The 19,893-nt window shown below is 38.3% G+C and overlaps 1 protein-coding gene across 1 annotated transcript; it reads left to right on the top strand.

The window, feature by feature from the left end:
• Positions 1-36: 36 nt before the first annotated feature.
• OTOP1 (otopetrin 1) lies at positions 37-12,846 on the top strand (the record flags this gene model as incomplete). Its single annotated transcript, XM_008949565.1, has 6 exons — positions 37-322; positions 4,599-4,735; positions 7,617-7,675; positions 9,246-9,376; positions 11,350-12,299; positions 12,687-12,846. Coding segments are annotated over exons 1-6 (1,723 nt in total), but the record flags the coding sequence as incomplete, so codon positions are not given.
• Between the last annotated feature and the right edge of the window lie 7,047 nt (positions 12,847-19,893).

Here is a 19,893-nt window from a genome sequence, read left to right as displayed (position 1 = left end):
CCGGCCGCTCGCAGCACCTGGCCGGCGGTGCGGGAGATGGAGAAAGTCGCCGGTTCCCTCTCCGCGGGGGGCAGCTACCCGCAGAAAAACGCCGAGATCCTCAGCAGCCAGTACGGCATCAACCTGTTCCTGGCCGGGCTGCTGCTCACCTTCGCCTGGGCCGTGCACGCCGTGGGCATCAGCAAGAGCCACCTGCTCTCCTACCTCATCACGCTGATGCTCATCCAGGTGCTGTGGATGCTGTGGTACCTCTGCAGGAGCTGCACGCAGCGGAGGCTGATCCGCGACAAGGACACACACGCCGGAGCCCGCTGGCTGAAGTGTGAGTACTGGCGGATGGCACACAGGGACATCCACCTGCCCCATCTCCCGTCTCCGCTACCACTGTGTTGCCCTCTCCATCCCTACCCGGGGGCATCCTGGTATTCATCACCTTAACGTACATGCAGTGCACTCTAAAGTAAATATATGCGCAAGCTGAACATACTAGGAGGTTGTATGGGAAAGCTGTTTGCTGAGCATCCTCGCTTCCCAGCCTACCCTTTACAGTGCTGAAAGCTCCAGCGCCTTTTGTCCCCTTACCAGGCGGGTTTGGCAACACGTGAAAAATAGAATGTAGCTCATGGAAAAGGCAATTTTGTTGGTCTCATGCAACTCCTTTGGAGGACTTATTACCTTTTCCAGACAACATAATGCAACTTACTTTAGGCTAGTGTCAGAAAGGTTTTTAAGTGCTCCCCATACCAATATATATCAAAGATTCCCATTTATATTTGTAGAGTGATGCCTGAGAAACATCTGGCATTAGACAGAAGAGGACAAATTCCGTGGCCAGATAAGGCTGTAGATTAGTAATTGAAACATCTAAGCAAGAAATTTAAAGCAAGCCTTAGATTGTAGGAAATGTATACAAGTTTGCACAGGTAGTGGTGGGATGTAGTGGCACTTATTTGCAGAGTAAGGTGCATACTAGAGTAAGGTTATAAAGGTATATTGAGAGAAGGTAGTTGGGGAGCACATGACAGTCTCACAGCGACAGGAATGCTGTGTTTTAGGGTCCCAAGAAAAATATGCAACTCATATCAGCACTCTGTAGAGTAATAGACAAGCCCAGTTTTACTCGCCTCTTTTCCAGTAAATGATAGGTTGGAAAGTGAGTATGGTAAGTAAAATGCTGTAAGACACCTTTGCCATAAAACATTTCTGTCCTGCTAGCAATGAGAGCAACAGCTAATGAAATACCTAAATGAAAACTCCAAGAACATCTAAAACTTGATAATTTTGAAGAGTAAGGTTGTGTTCTAGAAGTTTAGTTTGCCCTCTAGCCCCAGTGCTTGTGAGTCTTTTTATTTTCTTTGCAGCTGTTAACAATTACACTGTATGAATTGCTTTGGGAAAATCTTTTTTAAATGCCTGACATTTCACAGCTATGGTCTGTAGACACTTTCCCAAAGTGTCTGGAGTTCATGTACCAGCTCTTCAATTGTTCTCCTTGATTATTGCCTGTTTTCCAAAACAATATTCAGCTCTCAGGCATTTTTCATTTATTAGCATATGTGGCTTACAGTCTCATGAAATTCATTAGTGCAAGGATCAATTTTATCTTATTTTGGGCCAAGCTATGCATTGTTACTCAGAGGGTAGCTTTCCCCTCCTAAGTATGGAGTGAATACTGCTTAACATGGGTAAGTACAGCAGGACCCCCTGCCCTTTTTCTTTTGGCACAGCATTCACAGTATTTCATTTGTCCTACAGGATATAAGGAGTTACAGAAACTTAGAAATAAGATACTGCAATGGACTGCTAGGTTACCTTATCCATTTCTTTTACCAGCACAGGATGGCTCTTTGTACTAGCTTCTCAAGTGGTCTGGCTTCCACGGCTTCCCTTGGATGTCTAGGCTGCAATTCAACAAAATTGCCCTTCGGGCAAGACTTATGCTTAACTATTCTTAGGAGTTTCTTATAGTTACAACAAGCCTGTATAAATCCTTTATTCTCTGTTGGTAAAAAAAGACTCACTTGAGCTAAGGAAAAACTCAGGTGGCAACTCCTCTGCCAAGATCTCTCTTGCCCTCCTCTGCATCAGTAGTTTTGTCATAGAAATCTTTTATCTGAATGACCAAAAGTCCAAACAGGAGTTGTGAGTGGGACAAATTTTCATCAAGTCTTTCCTCAGAAAGCTCTTTGCAATTTTTGACTAGCTCTATCAGCTGCTTTTGAAGACTATCTCCTTGCTCTCATTGTGAGTTCTTGTATTACGCAGTATAAAATAAGTGTATTTTCATTATTCCCTTCAAACAGAGAATATTATCTTATGAAAAGGGCTGGTAAGTGGCCACTTAGACCCTTTTTAATATGACAAATGTTAAAAAAGAATGCCTTAACAAAAATCTCCTATAACTGAGTCCTTGCACACAGTTAACAATACTAGAAGGACAAACAGTTTACAAGAATTGCTCACAGAAATGTTTCCTTGAGCATTTTTGCAGCTGCATGAACCCTGGAGCACAGATGTCTTCCCACTTGTGTTGTAGACCAAGAACCACTCTTACAATCTGAATGTAGAAGGAGTTTGAGAGAGATCTTTGTCTGTAATAAGGTAGAGTTAGCCTGACCCAATTAATCACATGGAAGCTTAGGAAGTCCTTTCCTTGACTTATTCCAAACGTTACTCCCCTGAGTACACTCTCCTGTTTGGAAAACCTCTCTAGTCATTATCTGGAAGTTCAGCCAAGTGAGTCAGAGAATGCAAAATGAAAATCCCCTGGCTTCACAAATGTCTTCGTTTTATCACGTTCTCCAGCAGCACAGCTTCTTATTAAAGCATAGACCTTTAAGAGCATTGTCCTTGTTTATAATTACTGAGATATAGATGTATAAATCAGTATTAGTAGATAACCATTAGCATACCATATATGCAGTCATTACAGCTGTACTTTGATTTTTGACTAAGCAAATTAGTACAATCATTCTCTTTTGAAGCCCCCTGAGTACACCTTGGACACTTCGTATATGTGTACAATGTAGCTACCTGTGTGACTACCAGAAACATCTAGATATCACTTGAATAAATTAAGTAATCAATCATTATAAGAAATAAGTTACATAAACTCTTCCAAGCCCTGGAGGACAATAGCAAAACTGTTCATTTCGGTGGGATCAGATTGAAGCCCACCAAATCTCTGATGCATGTCATGGAAACATGAGGTACTAAGGCATAAACCAAAATACTCAGTTTAAAAGAGACTTGGGGGTAGGTGAGATTTGGTTTTGTTGTTGGGTTTTCCCCCCCTCAATGGTCTGCTGGACACTGATGTAAAGCTAATACTATACAAGTGAAGCACTGACCTTGTGAAATGGAAGCAATACAAAGTGCAACTACAGTGCAGGTCATCCTTGTAAAGACAAGATGCATGTAGTGTGCAGGAGATGGATCACTAATCTAAACTGTGTTTGCATTTCATTTTTGTGAATTTAAACCTGAACACATCAAGTGCAACATGTTTATAATGAAGTGAGGTTGTGGTCTCTTATAACGGGTAAATATTCATCACACTAGTGATGTTATATACTCTGTGAGGAATTACACAGCAAGATTAAGAAACTAATGCTGATCTATATCTTAGGGTCTATTTAGGGTCCATGGATAGATTTGTATCTAGTCTTAATTGAAATAAGCCCAAATTAAATCCAGTGGAAGCTTGTTTGAATAAAATCCTAAAGAGACAAAAAATCCAAGCAACGGAAAACTTCAGAGTTTGGTTCAGTAATTTTATTTCTAGTTGTGTAAGTCATATGGGTACAAACCTAATAATTAATAATATACTTTGTGTTACCATATAGCTTTCCAGAAGGAGTTTGTAACAGCTTTTTACTTTCCTGAAAGAAAGAAAAAAAAAAAAAACAACAAACCACCAAACAAGCACAAGGGGAAATGTATTTTGAAAGCTATTTAGGATTTGAAATACATATTCAGAGAAACATATTCGGTTTGGGTTGGGTTTTTTTTTTTTGGTTTTGTTTTTAGGGGTGGGGAAATAATAGATACAGAAATGAAATCTTTGATTCCTTTCTAAGACAACAAACCATACATCTCATTGTAGTTTTGGTCTGTGAGTTAAAGCATAACCTCCTGAGCCACAGGGAAGGCATACCAAGTGATTGTGTTACTTCCAACTGCTGAGCTCTTGGGCCAGGAGACTGTAACGTGATTGTTCAGCTCACTGGCATTCTATAGTTTGCTGTGTGGCTGTATAGAGCATTAATTCAGGCACTGTATGGCTGCTTCAGTGCTGCCGTTACCTGAGAGGCTAACACTGAAGGATCTGGGAGCCATCTGCCAGGTCTCCAGGTCCTGGCTGTTGCTGGACTGGTTCCTCTACAGTGACCATGCAAGGCAAGCATGGGGATGTGCTTTCGTAATATATTGGGCAGAGGTTTTCACAGATTAGAGGGACTTACTATATTGAGTCACTTATCTTAATGAACACTGAACTGCTTTTATTTCCTTAAACAGATTTTAGGCATATTGGTACAGATCATCTCTAGGCATTATAACTGTGCATTGACATTTTCTAATATCTTTTTCATTTGTAGGTGGGATTACATTATTTGCAGTGATTACTTTAATTCTGGACTCTTTTAAAATTGGATATTATGTTGATTTTTCAAACTGTTTATCACCAACTGAAGGCATTTTTCCTGTTACACATGCTGTGCACACCATTTTACAGGTAAAAGTCGCTAGGGCAATTCTATCTGTATTTCTTACCAAAAATATCTTTTATCTTCTTATCAGTGAATTTTACACTGATTTAATTTCTATACATATCACACCATACCTTTGAGGGCTAAATTTTGTGTGTGTATATCCTTTCTGTGTGTAAATTTAGGCTTTGCCACCTGAAATTGCTCAGCTGTAAAGCTCACATGGGTTCAAAAAAGAAATAATCAGAAAATGCTCTCCTATAGTTGAAATTGCATGTTTGTTTAATTCAGGTTATACATGTAACTTTCATAATTTCCAGGCTGAAATGAGCAGCTTAGCTAAAGACAATTCATTTATCTCTGTATGTAGGACTTGCCACACCAGTTCAATTATGTCTATCCTGATGTCCTATTGTGGTTAAGGGTGGAGATCTGATACTTCAAAGGGACCAAACTCTTCCCATGTATTTAGCTTGTTATAAAATACTTGCACATCTTTCCTATACCAAATGAACATGGATTTTCCTTCTAGAAGCATTTGGTTGTGCTTGTCAGTGGATGGTGCACAGTAACAAACATAGTCAATGACTGTGGCAAAATAATCCAGCTGCTTGCTTATTTTAAGGATTTGGGTCTATATTATATGGTGATATTTCATAGCTGATTTTTTATTACATGAATTCCTCTGAGCCCCTGTCTGCAGATTTGTAGGAAAGAAGCTAACTATCTGTAACTAGGATATTTAGTTATAGCCAAGTCATTTAATGCGTTTTCCAAGATTATTAAGTCATTCAGAAAGAAAAGAAAGATTTTCCTAGCAGTTATTGTTGCATGTAAAAAAGCATTTGAGCAACCTACATTTTTCTGCTCTCTGTGACAAAAAAAAAAGTATTGAAATTTAAGCAGTAACTCTGGCCTCATCCATCTTTTTCTCTGAGGGTGAAATTTAGATTTAGTTGAAGTAACGTTAATTTCGCATTTTTGTAATATCTGCTCTCCATGTCTTGCAGCTTCTTTGCTTTACCTCTGAAAAACAAACCAAAGAAATAAAGCCTTTTTTCCCCTGCTTATCTGCATGCAGCATTCTTCACTGCATCCAGTGACCCTGAGCTGACAAGGTTTCCAGCTACCATGAACTGGAGTGTGGAAGAAACGGTGTATAACAATGCTGAACAAAGGGAACAAGAATTCTAATTTAAATTTTACATCACCCTATGTTGTTGAATTTGTCTACTTAGCTTAAAATAATGAAATCCTGAATGTTAGTCTGAATAACCAATGAAAAAGTAATTTATCATATAGCTAAGACAAATCTCATGTCTTTGAGACACAGGATGAAATTACAGCAGAGGACATCTCTAATTATGTTTCATCTAAAAAACAGGGCATTTTTATTCTACAGAATGTGTGTCAGATTCTGTTGTATTTTACTCTAATGAGGCATTCTGATACATGCTATTAAATGAATAAATATATACATACTGCACCTATGCAAGCAGTGAACTAACATGTACCTGCCTTTCCAAGCCAGGCTGTGCATTACACTCTTTTACAGGCAGAAATCTCTTTAACTTTCTTGACTAGAATGTCTGAACAGATCTTCAAAACTTATGTTTTTAAATTTTGAAGAAGGCTTTCACATCTGCTGTTAGATTTTATTGCATCTGTCCCAGAGCAGGAAATTGAACATGGTGTTAGATGAGACTAAGGTGCTAATTTCAATTTGTTTTATTTCAGTTGAAACCTCCATCAAATCTTGTAGCCTCTACACCTGGGGTTTTACAGTGGCCACGCCTCTTCTTTATAAATGCTCCGTTAGAGGAATTAACAAATGTGTTATTGCTGGTTGGTGCAGGTGGCCCTCAAAGGACTACATTTTCCTAACTGTTTCACAAAACAGATACTGAATGTCTCAGGCAACACCAGCTGTAGTGTAGGGTGCCTACGTCAGTGGGCCCTGTGGTAAAATGGACTTGCAGTTACTCTAATTCCTGAAGAAGAACCCAAAGCTCTTGGCACTTTTCAAACCTTTTCTGGAATGCTAAACCAGGCAGGTTTCTAAGAGAAACCTTTTGGACTATTCCTCTCCTGATAGTTCACCTGCTGTCAAGTTCAGTTTCCTAGGAGCTATTCTGAGTAAACAGGACTCCTAGTTTCACTCTAACATCCCTGAGGAACATCGGTATCATTCTCCTTGAGCTTATCAGCACATGGAACCAGTTTTGTATCAGCAACGATCTGTATCCTGAGTTTTTCATTAACCTCCCACAAACAGAGATTCCTACTTTTAATACTTCTTCCCCCTTTAGTTGCTAACTCAATACTGTTATCTCTCTCTTTTATTCTCCACCTTGAGCTTTCTACACCATGCCTGAGTACAACTGCATGTGTTCCTAATGTGGTTGTCTCTCAGACTGATAATATGACCTTTTCTCTTGCTTCCTGGGTGTCTGGTGTTTGTTTTATTAATCAAGTCTGGCACCCTTTCACTTATCGCTGACCCTTCATAGAATTTTACATATTTAATAAATTATTCAAGCTTAGCATCACCTTGCCCTGCGGCAATAGTACTGCTGTCCACAGCTGGTACCCGTATTTCCTTTGTCATTGGAATAAAAGCCTCTCCAGATGCAAGATATGTTTTGGTGAGTCACACTGAGTCTTTCTGCTGTTGAGCCACTGACTCTGCATATAAGAAAACCTTAGGTTCTTCATGCCAGAGAGGTTCTGGGTGAACTGCAGAGGATATCATGAATTATTTCACATGTGTGGAGGTGGAGCTACCTGAATTTAAATCATCAGAGGATATAATGATCAGCGTTTCCATCTACAGATACACTTTCTTTTTTTTAAGCATCACACATGTTCATTAGTATAATGAATTTTCTCTGTATTCCTTTCATTTAGGTGTACTTTCTTTGGTGTCATGCAAAGGATATTATCCAGTCTTTCAAAACACTTGAAAGGTAAAGTGGATCTGATCCTCATCCGGAATTCTACTAGGTGTGGGTCTGCACCGTGCTTTAATGCTTACAGTTCTACTGTGTGTGGGACATTGAAAACTGTTACACAGAGTTGGAGTCTCCTCTTAGCTGTGTTAATATAAATAAAAACTAACTCCATTTACCCATGTGAGAAAATAATTGTTAGTCTGAATTATTTTTTCTTATTTAAACAGTGCTTGTATTTGTAGTATACAACAATCAGAGAATAAGTGTGTTTTTCTCATGAGAGAGGGAAATAGGCAAGGTATGATACCACGGTGTCACTTGCTTTTTTTTCAAGGAAGGAAGTGCTACATATGTTTCTTAGGACCATGCACTATATTATGTTTTCCGTATGTAGCTACTGGAAAGGAATCTGCATCAGCAAACTGCAGTCAATGCAATATATCTGAGGTATTTTAGATTGATTTTTGTGGAAAGCCCCTTTTGGAACGAGATATGCAAATTCACTGTGAAACAAAACCTCCCCAGTGGTACCCCATATATCCAAATCAGGAAGGGTTGTGCACTTTTCTGACACCAGAACTTGGCTCTTTCAGTGTAACTTATGTGCCCACTGAACAGCTGAATACATACATTTATTATAGAACTGAAGACTAGTCTCTGAGGCAGCAGAGCCAGTTCCAATATATTTTTGGTTTTGTGAGAAGCTGGATTAATGTATATTGTCTTTTTGTAGAAAGTAAATGAACAAACATGGTAACTTCTAAAATACTCATCTCAAATTATCAGTGAACTGTCAGGTTTCTACAGGAAGTAAAAGAGATTCACCTAGAAACATTTTTTGAGAAGGTTCTTTTGTTTTGCTCTTGGGTAAGTGTTCAAGCCTCATGCCAATGAGGAGAGAGATCACAGAAGGCTTGCAATGTCAGCTGGTGAAATCAGCTTTCTAAGTAGAATTTTAAAAATCCCTAACTGCAAGTCTGTCAGTGAGAACAGTTCAGTAATAAAGAACTGCGTCTTGTTCCTTGGAAGGAACATCAACAGCCTCAGGTGCAGGAGAAAATCACCTAGCTTGTCAGAAACCAGGAGTCTCAAAAACATGTGGAGATCTACACTCATGGTACCAGTAGGCTGAATGGGATAAAGCCCTCTGTTGGCTTCAGCTCTCTGCAGGACACAGAAATGCACAGACTAGAAGTTAGAGAAGGCAGTGGTAACTCTGAAGAAAGGCCAGCCACAGAAAGTATGAAGGAACACTGCAGAAGGCTGTGAAATTCAGCTTGCAAAAAAACAATTAACCCTGTTCAATCTATTCAATCACTTTCATTAACAAGAAGCTGGTCCAGCCCAAAGAACACCAACCATCGCATAAGAGAGCGTAACAAATAATAACAGCTCACACAGTACCTTAAACCATCTATATAAAGTTTTGGAAGCCTGACATTCATTGTGCTCCACTGAAGATCATCTTTAGAGAGATTTGTTTTTTAATTTTCCCTGCATTGACAGCTAACTGGTGCCACCTAGCATAGCTACAGGAACTTAATCCATCTGTGCAGATTCCTTCAGTAACTTCCTTATTTTGTAGGTTTGGGGTTATCCATTCTGTGTTCACAAATTTACTCCTGTGGACAAATGGAGTGCTAACAGAGTCAAAACATCAACTGAATGAACATAAGGAAAGGCTAATCACGCTTGGTTTTGGGAACATAACAATAGGTAAGTGAAAGGGTTGGTACAGTTTGGAATTCCTGCTCTAACACACTCCCATACAAAATGCTGTCACTTCAGGATGGGGCTGGGTCATTGATGACTATGTCAGCATAGTCATTCCCAGGCAAATGGTAGCAAGCTGGTATGTGATCAATTCACAACTAAAATGTTATATGCTCATTATTATTATCATACATGTGATCCAAGCTGTTTTTTTTCCATTTTCCAAACAGATTTTTTAAAAAAACATTTATTTTGAGGAATAACATCACTGAGGAACCCCTTTATTAGTAAACCATAGGAATTGAAAGCAGCAGTTTTAAAACCAGAGTTTATTATTTCCTAAGTTATTCATAGAAAACCAAGCATGGATAATCCTGCAAATCCTTCCCAGGAGACTGATCACACGTGGCACGTGGTCCTATGGGATTTGGTGGGATGGCTGGGAGGGATGGGGTAATTCATTAGTGCTGCTTTACAAGACAAAGATCTTGCTCTGGCTGCCTCTTTCTGCCTCTACAAAGCAAAATCCTGAGCTAATTTATTTTTTACCTACTTATAGTCTGTGTAAGTTGAAAAATGTTAGGCATTTTTAATAATTCAGGCCAAAGTTCATAGGTAAGTGAAAAATTAATTTAAAAATCTGAAAAATAATATTTTCAGTATAACCGCCCACAATTTTACATCTATTGGCAATTGTTAACCTTTATATCTATCTATGGAAACTATATAGTTTCCTTTAATAATCAGGTACATGGGCTGATAGTTCAAAGATTTTGTAATCATGGAGCAGTAGTATAGAGCAGGCACATCACAAGTTATGACTCTTTTTGATATTCCTACTTGTTAAATAGAAGCAGTTTCATTAGATTGTTCATTATTATTCTGCTGCCAAAATTGTTACACAATTATGAACACTCAGAAACAGTGTATGAAACAAGGGAGAGTGAAGTAGTGATCCACAAGACAAGTTTGGCATAAACATACAATTCAGTGCAAAAGCAATTTTTTTAATTCCCTAACTGTGTGCTTGAGACGAAATGATACCAACTTTCTCCTCTCCTTTTCTAGTCTAAAATCACAGAAAATAAAAATTTCCAGGCACAAATCTAAGATCAGTGCCTAAAAATGTGCTTTTCAGTATCTATATTTATGTATCTGTTAATAAACACATTGTGAAAAGAAGTATCTTTTTTTTCTGCCACTGAAAATTTTTGCGAAATTATTTTCTTAAGTTATAAATGTACTTTAGATCTGCTTATTTTACAAATACAAGCAATTATTCATTGTGATGCCTTAGGGTTTTACAATGCAGGTAACTTCTCTGCAGAAAGACAATGATTTCATAGGTTTTTCTTCAAAGGAGAGGAATGATTTAAAGTTTTTTTTCTTAACCTTAAAACTATACTTGGACATTGAGTGAAAGTCTCTGGGGGTTACTTCATGTCTTTCCTAGACATATCAGCTTTTTAATAAAGTGATTTTGATATCAGAAACTACATTAGTGTGTTATTAGTGTAAATAACTGATAAAAATGAGGGTGGAACGCAGCCCTTTCCTTGTTAACCTTGTTCTTGATCTGATCTGCAGATCCCTGGGCTTCTACAAAAGCTTTCAAAGATGAAGGGCTGAGGACTAAAAGCTCTTGTGATATGGATTTTTGTGTTAGAAAAAAATATTTTTAACAAGACCTTGCTAAAGTTTGGTGTACTTTGGTGCAGCATTCATCCATGGTGCGATTGTTGCTCAGCCCCTGAGCAGTGAAATAAGAGATCATAGTTCAATGCAACTGCAAAAGCTTTGTTGGGTCAATGACTTCAATGATGAGACCTTTTCTTAGGTGGCTAACAGTGTGGCATGGTTTGTTGTTTGACTGAAATTTTACCTTTTATGTTTTATTGTTTAATTTATGTTTTACTTATTCAGTTTAAATGGGAAGACCTTATAATGTACATAACCAATCTCTCCCTCTCCTTTAGTTTTAGATGATCACGCACCTCAATGCAACTGCACAACAACTCTCTGCTCGATATTCTCTCAAGGAATTTACTACCTATATCCCTTTAATATAGAGTACCACATCCTAGCATCCACCATGCTCTATGTGCTGTGGAAGAACATTGGCCGCAAAGTCGAGCATCACCAGCAACACAAAACTCCATTCAAATTCCACGGCATAACTGTTGGAATGATTTTTGGACTGATCGTGTTAACTAGCACGATAGCCATAGTTGTTGTGTATTTAATTCAGATTGGACGTTCAAAAATCAAAAGCGAGTTAGCACTTACTATGTTTTACTTGCATGCTATCTTTGTGTTGGCTCTCATGTGTACAGCTGGAATTGTTGCCCTTCTCATCTACAGACTTGAAGATAGATCGTTGGATAATTCAAAAAATCCTGCTCGAAAACTTGATGCAGAGCTGCTGGTGGGCACGGCTGCAGGGTCCTGGCTCCTCTCCTGGGGCTCGATCCTTGCCATCATCTGTGCCCAGGCCCATCCAAAATACACATGGTATAACCTGCCCTACTCTGCCCTGGTTATTATTGAGAAATACATTCAGAACCTCTTTATCATTGAGTCCATACATCGTGAACAGGAAAAGGTGAACGACAACATTAAAACTCTTCGAATAGTGACTGTATCTCGGGGGAGCACTTTATCACTTAGCCCCTCGTACAAAGAGATTTACAATGGCAGAGCTGCTCATGACAGCGGGGAGGTGCCCTGCCTGTTCAAGGGCACTGTCTATGGGAGGCAAAATGATGGTGGTGGTGATGGTGGTGCCAAAGAAGAAACAAGTCAGGAAAATAGTTTGGTCATGCATTCAGCCTCTGATTTCTCATTGTACAGTAGAAACTCAGTTACTAACAACAAGAGGAGAATTCTGAAGAACATTGCTGCATTTTTATTCCTCTGCAATCTTTCGGTAAGATGTTTTGAACATAATTCACAACTTAATTCCCAAAAGCTTCCCAACCTTTCAAGCCTGATAAGTGTATTGAAATTGCATGGTCCTATGGTTCATAGCAAGTACATTTCACTTTTTCTGGAAGAATAAATTAATATGCCTTTGGGGACCAAAATTTATTTAAATATGGAATCTGGGAGCCTGGGCTTGTTTTAGTCACAATGGAAAAACTGTAGCAGCAGCAGAGGCTGAAACCCTCTTCCACCAGTGTGCTCCAGTAGCAATAGGGAGGGTTTTCTTAGGGATTTCTGAAACCAATTTGCAGTTCAGTGGGGTCACAGTTATTAAGGGCTAGTGACTCATATCACTGGTGATTAATATTGGCCTTGCATTCTTTCCTTGCAGCTGTGGATACCACCGGCTTTCGGGTGCCGCCCGGAATATGACAATGGACTAGAAGAAATAGTTTTTGGCTTTGAACCTTGGATAATTGTTGTGAACCTTGCAATGCCTTTTTCTATTTTCTATCGGATGCATTCAGCTGCCTCGCTCTTTGAGGTCAATTGTAAAACATAGATCATATACGGTCCCTCAGTGAACAATTGCTTGAATAATGAATTAAATAAATAATAGTTGAATGAGCGGATGGATGAATGACTGAACGTAGCAACAGCTGCTCAATAAATAGAAGACTCAATAATATTTTTTTTCTTTTTAAAGAAGGGACCATAGCTAATAGCTTGTAATTTTTAACAATTTTTCTTCCGCATATTTTGTTACGTATGTGGTGTTATTGTATAGGTGTGCTTTTCAGAATCATATTAGTGTTAATATGATTAACACTGCATAGTAAACTTAATTTCATCTCATTAATCTTTATTTTCATCATCTGGGATTTGTCTTCTATATAATTTGTGTTTCCTTGTTTTCATTCATTGTGGCTTGTGAAAGGGATTTAAAAAGAAAAATCTGTATGAGTTAGGAGGGAAAATCCAAGGAACTGCTAAACTGAGTGATGCTTCTGAATCATAGAGGTACTGTGAAAACTCCAACTCTTAATTGCTAGCTATATTTTTATAGTAGAGCATGAAAACATTTGCTATTTAGTTGGGATGTGGGAATTATTTTAAAATTACTGGATACCGATAAAAAAAATCAATACATAATTATAATTTTCTTCACTATATAGGAAGAAATCCAGGTAAATAACATGTATGGTTAGCTATCATGCTGCATATAATTTCTTCTGATAAAGTCTATTTCTATTAATGCATCCCTGTTGTCTTGTATTTACTATATGACATAACAGAAATAAAGTTAATCCTTTTACTTAATTCTTTATTCACCCATCCTTGAAATGTTTTATGAGAGAAAACTAGTCTCAAAGCTTGTTTAGGTATGTATGTTCTGTTGCCAGAATGGCACATATTCCCTGTACAACTTATTTTATGAGCTTCTGATTTCTTTGTAGTTCAGTCTCCTGGTTGGAGAATAATCGTATGTCTTCATATAGGGTTGCTGTAAAGCATAGCTGATGCCTCTAGAAATCTGGGCAGCCCTTGGCTGAGCATTTTATAGGTGTGGTTTACAAGCGCTACAACATAATCTCATATTTCTAGTGTATTCAATTGCCTGAATTCCCACAGAAAGCAGTGACAATTTGGATGCCTGACTATTTCTAGAATCTTCACCTGTAAAATTGAAAGACTGCAGCAATGACCAGAATACTAAAAGGGAGCGACAGATCAACTATTAGATAACCTTTGCCAGCTAATTAATTATCTAATAGAGTCAAACGCTGCAAAATTTCTGTCCCTAGTCCCTAAAAGGACAGTTATACAGTAGTCACCACTATCTGCCTGAAAGCAGTTGTATTTCTGCGTGGGAGAGATCTGCTCCTGAGTCAGATTTCAGCTGTCTTGTCTGCTCTCATGAATCACAACAAAAATGTGGCTTTATACCACTAGATGGCAAACACAGGCCATTTGATAAATTACACGACTACATCTAGAAGTTGCTTCCCATCATAATCAATATTTATTTCTATTTTGTAGTACACACAGCTATAACCTGCCTAGGAGTTTTTGCTACCTTCTTTACCTGGTGCAAAACCCAGATCAAGTGAAGCAACCTTGATCTGAAGTCTGAATCAGGTCAACCAACCGCAAGGCTGAGCATGAGAACTGTGTTCCTCCAAAGCAATTTCAGTTGTTTAAGTGGTATTTAAAAAACCTGATCAGATTGCTGTAACTTCTGCCTTTCTCCAGGGCTCTTTTGTCATATCTCTGCTAGTTCTTACATTCATTCTAGACATTAACATTTATATCTTCCCTCTTGAAGACAATAGCTTAATCTTGCCTACTTCAACACAAATACTAGCTCTGACTGCTTCACTTGGTTGTCTCCCAGACTGCTTCCATTTTAAGAAAAGTGAATAATGCCATCTAGATAACCAAATAAAGCTTTAATCTTCCTTCCACATCAGCTCTTGGACCAACTTTCCAGCTAATTCTGGTATCAAAAAAAAAATAGTTTTACTAGGTAAACCTGCAAATTCCACTTTGTCTTTCAAGTTCTCATAAAGATGGCTAGAGGAAGCCTGTTTCTTCTTCCCCTGCTTCTGTGCATGTTTCCCGTGTCATTCTTCAGCTAGACCTGGTGCTGTTTGACTGGTTCCCAGGATGTGTGCTCAACCACAGCAGAGGTACTAATCCCTGGGTCCAAGAAGGGGCCATATGCTCTGTTACAAACACATAGCACACATTTGGGACTTCCAAAAATAAATAACATCCTTAGTTGTATTTCATCTGCAATTACTTAGCCCTTTATGTTTCTTAATATTACTATTAAAATAATTTCATTTGGCCACAATATTAAATTGATTTGGAGTGCTGAATTGAAGTTTATTCAGAGGAGTGAGTCAAGGCAGCACACTGACAGTGTGCAAATGCTTTAAACATGCTAATGAGCAGATTCTATTCTGAGCTGCACTGATTAGACCCCGCTGACTTAAATGGTTCTGTTTCAGGACCAGAGGCTTGATTTTGGCCTGAGAAGCTTAAGAGGTTTTCACAACAGCACTTATCTCATAAAATATTGTTTCATCCAAATGCAGAATATGTTATGGAAGTAGGTCTTAAGTTTAACTACTCTTAAAACAGTGGTGAGTCATGAAGTTCTGAACATTTTAGAAACATAGATTTTTAAGAATCAGATTTTTGGACCAGGATCAATAACCAGATTATTTAATGTAGTGTGACCTCTAGCTCTGTGATCAATGCTAAACATAGGCTTTCTCAACTGCTTTCAAACCTACCTTTTTTGTTTTTCTCTAGCATCTACCAACACTACTAATTTATCACAGGTTTTAAAATATAAGAAATAGCACAAAGTTACCCTATTTCTGACTATCTATCTGCTGAAGCATGTGACACGAGGCAGGAGAGTGGGCATACCCAGGAGAGAGGTATGACAACTGCTCATTTTTACATTCCTGAGGTGCCTCTGGGGGATAGTTTGTCTACTTTCAGCTGTCTAGGGAATGTCTTTGAGACCCATTTAGTATTACTTTAAAAGTTAGTTAGTATTACTTAAAAAGCTTTTTTTTTAAAGGGTATTTCTTTAGTCAACTTCAAAATACACTTGATGTGTAAAGGATTCTGAACTTTTGCTGCATAATCTTAGTCAGAAAGTTATTCTCTGGTGTTTGTCATATCCTTCTGTTAGACCCTTCCACTCCTTCCCTCCCTCCCTAAATAATTTTATTTATTGAATAATATATATAATAATATAATATTTAAACTCATATGAGCATAGGAATAAAGGGTCTAAGGAATAAAAAGATTCCTACAATCCTAAAGTATTTGCCTGAGGAGTTAAACTTGCATGACCATAATGTTTCCAAGTGTTTTTTTTAATGTCAGTGACAGTAACGCTTAAGATGGAAGAAGGTGGAAGAGTCACAAGTCAGTCTTTCTAAAAGAACTGAGTTCCTATTTCTCACTACGTTGGATATCCTCTTCTAATCACTTTAAAAAAAAAAATCAAATCATTTTGATAGTTTTTAAAATATTCCTGTGTTGTGTGGCCCACTTGTGGTCCACAGGCTTTGAGTGGATTATGTCAGTGCAGCGAAGCAGATGCCTCCAGAGAACAGCAGAGATAGAAAGTATCCACGTAATTTAAGTACATGCTTCCTTCCCCTAACTAGGGAATTTAAGGTTCTTATGGATGATTAATCCATTTGAAAACAAAATAAAACAAAACAAAACCCAAACCAAAAAAAAGCTGTCTCTTCCATTGAGAAGCATGCAATAGAGCCTTCAAGATCTAATCTGCTCTTTCCCAAGTAGGGGGATATAGTATATCCTGCTTGTTTTATTCTGCCTTTTCCTGCTAAAGCTCTGAACAAAGCAGGATCTAGTTAAAACAAAAGCTAAGGATATAGTAGTTTTGTTAAGTTCTAGGCTTTGTTGTTTGCTGGAGTTGTTTCTAGCTGAAAACAAAGTGCAAATTTCAATCATCATAATATTGTGACCAGGGTAATTTACTTGTAAACTTGATGGCAAGGTTATGTGTAGCCAATGTGAGTTTGAATCTATTACTTTAAAAGATTAAGAAATGCTTAGAAATCACATTTGCAAGAAAAAAGAGAAAAGGGGGTTTTAAAAGGGTAGCTCTTCAGAGCTTTCCTTAAGGTGAAGTTTCTGGGCACTACTAGACTGTGGGTTTACAAACAATGCTTTCATTTTAACAACACCACTTCTTTACTTTTATCTGAGTAGGCCCGTTGTGTTCCTGTTGACGTTTTAGTATGGTGGGTCAGAAAGCAGCCTGGCAAGACCAATGAATGCTACTTGAATGTTATTTATTCTCTGTGTGATCTGACAGTATTCAAAATACAGGCTGAATGGAGATGCGAGTACCTGTGTGTAATGATGTGCAAATACCCTTTGATGATTCATTTCTGGATCCTGAAAAAAGAGTCAGTGGGCACCATCGATCACGTCTTATATGAGGTATTATGAAAAGAAACCAACACGCACTCAGTAAATTTCACCTAAAATCCATTAAATAAAGAAGATCTGCAAACATCAAGATTTTAATGCAAACACGCATGTTTTAATTTTCCTACGTTGCCCTGTCTGCTTAGAGATGTATGTACAGCTGGCTCACTGGATCACTTATTCCCTGGGAACTCTTGTCCCCAAGGATTTGGCCTCATTCTGTGCATGCATGAATAAAATGAGATTTGGATTTAAACAGAATCGAAGCAGCTGTAATTGTTAACAGAAAACTTAAAAAACAGGGGTTTCTATTTTCTTTAAGAGATTAATTCAATCTTCAAGTTAATGATCGTGGGAAATCTCACTTTAATGTCAATAGTGAATGGTTAGGGCCATTTTTATTTTTTTTTTTTCTATTGGGAGGTGTATTATGTCTCATTAATTTGGCTGAGATTTCAAGCAAAACTTGCAGTTTTCTATGGCATGTCTCTGCCTTCCTCTGCTGCTATTCTTCACCTAAAATCTTTACCAATGTATTTTCTAGTTCTTGCCAGAAGCAAATGGGCCACAATTCAGGCCTAAGAACATGTTATCAAATAAAGATGGGTGCAGTAGGTGGAAATTTGTGAAAGAACAGGGATGGCAGGAAAAACAGTTGCCATCTCTCTCTTTCACTTGCAACAAACACAAATTACCATCTTTACACAGCATTTTCTATCAGAACTTGCACACTGAGCTGTTTCATGTTCATTTTCCAATAAATCTTTGCTTGAATGTCACTGCAACATATCTGGAATTAAAAGTCAGTTTTTGAAAAGCACACATAGATCCATTAATTCTGGGGAACCACATCAGCATTTTAATCAAGGCAGAGTGAGGAACAGCTCCTGTCCACACAGCCAGGATTATCAAGGATATTGTAACTTCTTTATTCTAATTTATTCTGCAATCAAATATTTACCAGGCTTAACTGAAGATCAGAATGCTTTTAAAAATGCATGGAAATAATTCATAACATAGTTAGGGCTAAATCTACATTTGGTATTTGGTTCAGACTTGAGTCCCTCATCTTCTGAATTAAGTAATTTACCCTCTTAACAGGCAATGACCTTAGCAGGATGGTAGCAATTAACAGCTATAAAGCAGTAAGCAATAGTTTTCTAATTCCTTAATGGTAGCTGGTTAAATGGACCTCCTTCCCATTGTTCCTCTCCCAGGTATGAGGAACACTCCTGAAGTGCTCCCCAGCTGAGATTTTCCACCACTGCCTGCTTGAATCAAATAGCTTCATTACCAAGAAATACTTTAATAAGATCAAACACTGGCCAGACATACTTTTGAAAGCATTCTTGAGTCCGCTTTCAAGCATCAGAGTGTCTTTCTTCTCTCCAAACCTTTATTTTCTTTGCTCAACGTTTTGGAAAACCTTTCTGGTGCAATAAGAGTCAAGAACAGTAACTTCCCTATATCAAAAAGAGATGACTGTGCCTCCATTTGACATCAGCTCTGCATGTAAATGTGGCACCAGCACTGAACCTGTGAGACGTGACAGGTAAGACTTGATAAGGGGCGGGCCAGTCTACACACTGCCAGGTGGGGACCTGACATGGAGACAGCATATATTAATGGGGCATAATTAATAAACACCCAAAGAAGGAAACTATCTCATATTCTGTCAAAGCAGAAATGAATGTTAAACCTTTTGCAACTCTAATTCTTATGTTTATCTTTTATGTTTGGATAGAGTTTCAGCTAAAATAAAAAAGCCTGTCCTCCTTCAGGTGAAAAATCTTGCTCAATAGTACTAAAAGCATTAGTATTAGCATTAGCTAGTTGGTTTTAGCTATAAGGGCCATGGCAGCAACAATGAGTAGTTGCAAATTATTCTAAAATTTAGATCTAGAGCTGAGTATCATTATTGCAGGTAATTAGTGCAATCAGTACAGCGTACGTGCAACAAACAATTCACAAATACCAGATAATTTGATTTGCAGTATTTTCTTTGATTAAAGCATCTGGACGATACTTCAATTGCTAGTTTCTGTCCATGGCTTTGTTTTCTGCTCTGACATTCAGGAACCCACTGCTCCCTACAGCAACTCTTTTTGTCTCAGATGAATTCATATTTTATGTTTCATGAAGACTGGCCTGTGTACAGTTACCTCTGCTGAATCCCCAAGGCAAAAATACTCTTTTTAACATATTTTGAAAGTTATCTAACATATTATGTATGAGTCATCTGATTGACCAACCCTGCCAAAATAATATACAGAAAATCTCACTGGGTAGAGTTCACTGGTTTACTAACACAAGGATCCCTGGGACAAACTGTTGGCTCCCAGTAAGTATCACAGCCACTGCTGAGTTCTCACGGTGACTTTTAACAGCAGTCTTCCCTGAGAGGGGTGAAGAGATGTGCCATTCCCCAGATGAACCCCAGCCTAACCAATTTGCCATGACTGATCAGATCCTGGGCCTGCCCCATATCGTGCTGTCAAGGTCCTGTCTCCTCCCCTTTCCAAGGTAATTGTTGTTCCAAGGCTGCACACTATGCCAGTTCACTGTGGCTATGACTTTTTTCTGAATTTCATAGAATCATAGAATCA

The sequence above is a fragment of the Merops nubicus genome, unplaced genomic scaffold, assembly GCF_000691845.1.
Source record: "Merops nubicus isolate BGI_N331 unplaced genomic scaffold, ASM69184v1 Scaffold23051, whole genome shotgun sequence".
In the NCBI taxonomy this organism is placed as follows: Eukaryota; Metazoa; Chordata; class Aves; order Coraciiformes; family Meropidae; genus Merops; species Merops nubicus.
The sequence above is the reverse complement of the archived record's forward strand: the minus strand, read 5'-3'. Positions and strand labels throughout refer to the sequence as shown.